This window comes from Branchiostoma belcheri, unplaced genomic scaffold (genome assembly GCF_001625305.1).
Source record: "Branchiostoma belcheri isolate BF01 breed outbred unplaced genomic scaffold, Haploidv18h27 scaffold22, whole genome shotgun sequence".
NCBI lineage: Eukaryota > Metazoa > Chordata > Leptocardii > Amphioxiformes > Branchiostomatidae > Branchiostoma > Branchiostoma belcheri.
The window spans coordinates 608,610-615,013 of NW_017803713.1; the positions used below are offsets into that span (position 1 = coordinate 608,610).

General features: G+C 40.3%; 1 protein-coding gene across 1 annotated transcript in view; it reads left to right on the top strand.

Annotated features, from left to right (window-relative positions):
• LOC109470097 (polycystic kidney disease protein 1-like 2) overlaps positions 1-5,953 on the top strand; it is a 16,700-nt gene extending 10,747 nt beyond the window's left edge. The window contains exons 13-17 of the mRNA XM_019768877.1: positions 1,864-2,116; positions 2,736-2,919; positions 4,026-4,331; positions 4,713-4,854; positions 5,631-5,953. Of these exons, the coding sequence (XP_019624436.1) occupies positions 1,864-2,116; positions 2,736-2,919; positions 4,026-4,331; positions 4,713-4,854; positions 5,631-5,953 (1,208 nt within the window). The remainder of the gene's footprint in view (positions 1-1,863; positions 2,117-2,735; positions 2,920-4,025; positions 4,332-4,712; positions 4,855-5,630) is intronic.
• Positions 5,954-6,404: the final 451 nt, after the last annotated feature.

Consider the following 6,404-nt stretch of genomic DNA (forward strand, 5'->3'; position numbering starts at 1 on the left):
GAAGCTGAATCCATTTAAAGATATGGCAGGAGGAGGAGAAACATCAGAAAAAGCAATATGGGTTCACCACCACTTCGTGGTGGTGAACCCATAAATAGTCCGACATCTATGGCGTGTGTTATATCATTTCACTATTGTTTACTAAGACAGACTGAATTCACTAAGAAAGACTGAATGCGGCAACAGGACATTTCCATACGACTGTAGACGTAGAATACAGTGGATGATGATGACTAGTGTTCTCAAACGAATGTATTGAATGTATTGTATATTTTTCTGTATCGTGTTGTGTGTTTAAATGGACAACAGGAAGAATATTTACTGTCATGTACATGTATGCTAAATGGGGACCCTACTAAACTCAAGTACGGCACCTATGACGAATGTAACCTCAGCTCACCATTTGTCATTTAACCATCTTTTAAGCAATATTTATGATTTTCCCAATTTCAACGCCAATAAATCAGTACTTTCCAATATCACAAATGTCTGTAATTCTCAGTGGTAATTTTCAGTGATAAATGACCTTGTTTAGTGCTATTGTTAAATGAATTGTTAATGATATCTATTATGTGCCTTCAAAATGAATCTCAATGAACCTTTCATTTCGGATTTTTGTTGCGTGGTGCAATTATGTACCGCGATGCACTTTATGTAATTTACTTTATATTCACAGTAGCAAAATTTCACGGTCAGAGAAAAATGGACATGTTCACGGAACTATATATTCACGGTGGCAACACATGAGGGAAACAAAAGTCCATGGATTATTACTCCGTGAAGGAGGTCAGGACCTCCGGACGGAGTGTTGTGATCGGCTGATTTTTTTATGTTCGCAGTCAAAACACTGGGTTCTCTTTGTGTAATCGGCACGCAATTTTATACGCCGTCTGCGGGCATGCCCGTGTTGATGCACGAATGTGTATTTTTGCCGTTGCTGCTTTCGCGGTCAATGTAATATTGCAGACGCACCAATACAATTACGAGGCGAATTGGAATGGTCCAGAAAAACGCGTTGTTTGGAATAGCAGTGGGGGGGGGGGAACTTCATGCACATACCGGGTGGTTTTGATAAGTGGTTCCAGATGTTTTTGCCCATGCTTAAGAGATGCCAAGTTTTTCGGAAGATGTTCGCAGCCAAAACGCATTCTTCCGTACGTCGCATTTCTGTGTAATTTCGCATGTGGTGTGGCATTATGTCCGGGATGATGCACGTCTTTTTATTTTTACCGTAGCTGTTTTGATATTGAAGCAAAGGCATATTTTAGAAACATCCCTACTTTTACAATCCTGTGTAATAGGCCGTAATTTAGGCAGTTGTCTGGTAGCAGAGGTACTCTAAGCAGATATCCTGGTTATCTGGCCGGCGGTAGTAACACTCGCGGTGCTTACCGCAACTGTTGCTGTAATTTGGCCTGTTCCAGGCGCGCTTAATTAGGTACAGGCACGGTAAGACGGTGGGACTGTCTTTGTTACTAGACACGACCATGATAGTCCGATCTTTATGTGAATGCAATGATTGTGTGTGTGTAATTAAAATGAACTTCGAACTTGAAGCACAGTATCTTTACACGCCCTGGGAGCAGTAATGGATTTAGCTCTTTGTATATTTTATGCTTGTGACGCGCCCTCATTGTATTAACCGTTGCCTAATTATAATGTCTGCACAGTAGGTCTGGCGTTGACGCTTGGGATTTTGTTGAAATATATAAAACTTCACGGAGGATTGCTACCTATGGCTTCTTGTTTGTTACTGTAATGATAAGTTTACGGAACAGAACTGACAGCGAAACCAGTGAACATAAAAGTACAATGAAAAAAAAAACATAAACTACAGTATGTACCGCATTTTACTTTCATCAGGAGACTACGTGGACTTCGAACCTGTGCTGCTGCTCGACAACATGCTGGTTGGAGTCCTGTCAGCCCTCATGTTCGTGGCCACGCTGCGCATGCTCCGCCTGGTGAGGCACAACAGGCAGGTGTCCCTGGCCAGTCGGGCGATCTCCCGGGCGGCGACGGGGATCATGTCCTTCTCTGTGCAGCTGTTCATCGCCTTCTGCGCGTTCGCCGTCCCATCCACCCTGCTGTTCGGGCTGGTGTCAGAGTGGTACAGGTATGTTTGTGATAATGATAATAATAATTATACTATTCAACGATTTAATAAGATTCAATACGTTCATCATATCTTCCTAATACTGATAGAATATCTGTTTTAAAAGAATTTCGAGTAGAATAGAATCCATCCACCTAACAGTGATCTGTATTAAACGCATGCAAAATACAAATGTGTAATTGCATTCGAAAAATCAAAATAAAATCATTCTAAAAGCCTGTTTGAAAAAGAGATGAAAAAAAATTCTGGGGTTATTTGCCCCCCTCTACCTCCATGCCGCATTTAAAAATTTGGTCATTTGGCTGAAAAATGGCAGAATTAAAGAGAAGAAAATGAAAACACGAGGGAAAACAAAATGTTTTAACACACCACAAAACCATTAAAATAGCAAATCAAAACACCCACTCATTGTGCAGAATGGGGGAATATCCACTTCTTTCGACGTGTCAAACCTCACAATTATAGAGAACTTATAACTTATAACTGATATAGTTGATCAGTTAGTAGTTACATGTGTATACGATTGTACGCTGTTACTTTATACTTATCTAAACTGCACATGCAATTTGCCTTCGGGTATGGTTTTGAAAACAAAGGTAAATATTGCCCTATTTTCCAGGAACATCATGATGGCGTCCCTGCGGATGCTGACTTTGTCCTTCGGCTTCATGGACTTCAGCGACATGCGGTTCGAGGGGACGCGGGGGGTTCTGGGACGTATATTCCTGGCGTTGTTCCTGGTGACCATGTTCCTCATCATGATGAACATGTTCCTGGCTATTCTGGCGGACGCGATTACCGAGGTACGTGATTGTTGATTACGTAAATTTAATCATCTCAAATAAAGGATCCGATTATCATAGTAAACTCAGACAATAGAACAGCGATAACAGAAAGGGAATGTTTGATTAATTTTAATACGATATCACTTACTCAATCCTCTTCGGAACCTAGTGGTTCTTGAGGCTACAGGAATGATTTCCATCTGGCCCTATCTGCAGCTGTGTCCGGGGCTGTGTCCAGAGTCAGTCCCCTCTCTTTTAGGTCCATGTGACCTCTTATAACTCTATCAGAAAGCAATAATTTACCACATGCCGCAAGAAAACAGTTTTGCTACTAAAATCAAAGAACCCACATGTTATAGAAAAAGTTGATAAATTCGTCTTCCACTGCCTCAAAAAAAGAGGTCAAACCCACGAAAACTAGTACCATGTTGTAGAATATAGTACATTGTTAGTAATATAGTCTCTCATACCATTGTACATGGATTTTTCTTTTTGTTATACATGTTTGTACTTACAATTAGCCCTTGTGTATGTCTTTGCAATAAACATTCATTAACAAAGACTTTCCCTAAAAGAATAATTAGCAGGCTAACAAAATGTAAATAACGACACCCAATCAATAAATCAACCTACGTAACTTAACCAACAGCGGAGAAAGGGGTGGTGGTGGGTGAAAAGTAGAGAACCAGAACTTACGTAACCTAACTCGACTGGATTTAAGATCACGTGGCTCAAGTGGCCAGGTAATGTCTTAAATGGTACCTAGGACATTATACTGTATAATGTCCTTGGTGGTACGAAACACGGGAAAATTAGAGTTTGTGGAAACCCAAAAATTATCAGGGGTCAATCTTTTTTTCAAGTTGTTTAATCAGTATGCACAAACCAAGTAGATTCAAATTATCAATGGGCGCTACATCATCATTCATCAAATAATTTTTACATAATCTTAGAAATCCTCTGATTACACTGCAAATCAGGTCGATGGTGGCCATCTAAAGAAGAAGAAGCCCCTTTATCAGAACATTCATTTTGCTAGTTATTTCTCTTAGTACAACGATGAGAATGGATTAGCCGTATGTGCAATATTTCAATTAATATTATCATTTTCTCCTTAAATCTAGGCAAAGAAAGAGGTGCAGGATGATGACGACTTAGTGCTCTATCTTTGGGAGAAGTTTAAGACGAGCTTTGGTCTGGCCAACGAGACAGACAAGAAAGAACATGAAGAAGCAGGGGACAAAAATACAGGAACCGCAGATTCTGAAGCTCAAGGGCAAGACGACGGAAATGACACCGCGCACACCAAGAAGGAGCAAGGAAGAAACAAGCAGTGTCAAATCAAGGACGTGCAAAAAACAAAAGACGTCACTTCAATGACGTTGGAGGCTAAGTCACGCAAATATGCAAGGGAGACAAAAGACCACAAGGTAAATCTGTGTTTTAATCTTGGTATGCTGGTCTGAAATGTTCCCATCAATGTATTTGTTTCAAAATCTTTGCTAGTAAGAACTATAAGTCAGTATATAAATTAGTAACCAAATAGTACACTTACTTAATTTATATTCTTTGTACACCACCCACAGGCTATTTATAATTATGCCTGGGCAATAAATTGTGATAAGCGTATTTCTTTTTTGTCTTTCTTCATTTGTTAGTGTAGCACAAATAGCTTATTCATGCACATATAGGTATACTAGTTATTTACTTATTCGGTTCTGGCCACATGCAAAGAATAGACCACTATATGTACACATGTACATAGTTTGATCTTCATGTTTCCTTATCTTTTTTTCACTGTTCATTATTAGGATCGACCGCTTTCTGAGTCCTGGGCCTCCCTGAATGACAGACTGGATAAGATGTCCATGTACATTGACGACATGGTGTGGAGTCTCTGGATCTTTGTCACAAGGGCGCAGGAATTCCTGCAGGACGTTCAAGAGCAAGACGGTAGGTAGTTAATTATGTAGAGAACATAGAAGAACTTTATCATGGAAGTTATACATCTGTGTGGTAGTAATCATAGTAAAACGTTGAACTTTATTGCGTCACAAAATTACACAGGTCAATATGTACTATCCTGATGAAGGCCCTGTGGTCGCTGAAAGTTTGATCTCTGTTTAATTAATTGTGGTGTTGGAATAAAGTTCAACGTTTTACTATAGAATAACTTTTATTATACGACAGTTGTACGCGATACATGGTACTATTTCTGTAATACCTCATTCATATGCTATGTAAACAATAACCCAATTATCAGAGAACTCTCATTGAATGAAGCAACCAGCGTTGCATTTTTGTTCGGTATATAACATATGATATGGTATACTAAGTATCTAAGCATGACCCGGACTCACCTTGACCTTATGAAAAGCAAAGCCAGAGGGTTTATTCTTGTATACAGCTCTCTAGATCTGCAATTATTGTGTATGAACTCCGAACCGATTGTATCTGTCTGTATCTGCCTGTATCTGTATAGCCGGTATAACCGCACTTCGGCGTAACACACAACCTTCTGTATCTGACGTGTATAGCCGGTATGTAACCGTCGATTGATGTAACACATCAGCTTCACAGCCACGCAGCTATTTAACACCAAACGATTTGTTATACTCAATCTTTGCGCATTTTTTGCAGGAGTTGTTTTAAGCTTTCTAGTAATAACGCCCCAACTGTGTTAGTCCCTCTCTACGATTAATTCTTGGTCATTTTGTTTCCAAATGCAGAAGTGTCTCCGCCAGTCTCTCCCCGTGTCGAGCCCATTCTTGAAGCCGATGAAGAACACGGTGAATCCCGTAGCGAGCTGCACGTTGAGAACCGCCGGAGCCGGAGTTCATCAACCTCGTCATGCCTAAGTGCAGGCAGCCGCAGAACCAGCGTGGTGTCCTCGTCCAAAGTCGCCCCTGACTTACGCCGAGATTCTGGGTTCGCCAGTCTGAACGTCCCGTTGCCAGGTTTAGGCGATGATGATAATGATGATGATGATTACGTGGCTGCATCAAAGTTCAAGCGTGGTTCTGGGTACGATCTGGGAGAGGATTGGACCTAGTACTTTATAGAATGTAATCAATCCAGTTGAATGATAATGATTCATGTCCGATTGCTTTATGTAGCCTGATATGTGAGCTTTTTTTTTCATTTTTAATGGTGTATTAGCTTCAGTAGGTTCCGTCTATGTAATATGACTGCGGGTATATGCTGCTGTTAAAATGGTTGTTTTTGAAGGATAACTCAAAGAGTGTAATAGTTTGCTGCTTGAACGTAAGTCGTGCAATGGTCTGTAGAGACAAACACACAAACATACAAACACACATAATACATACATACCGTGGCCGACAAGAACAAAATTTTACACCGCACCTTTTGGTGTTTTACACCGCAACTTTTGGTGTTTTACACTGCAACTTTGGGTGTTTTACACTGCAACTTTTGGTGTTTTACACTGCAACTTTGGGTGTTTTACACTGCAACTTTTGCTGTGTTTTACACTGCAACTTTTG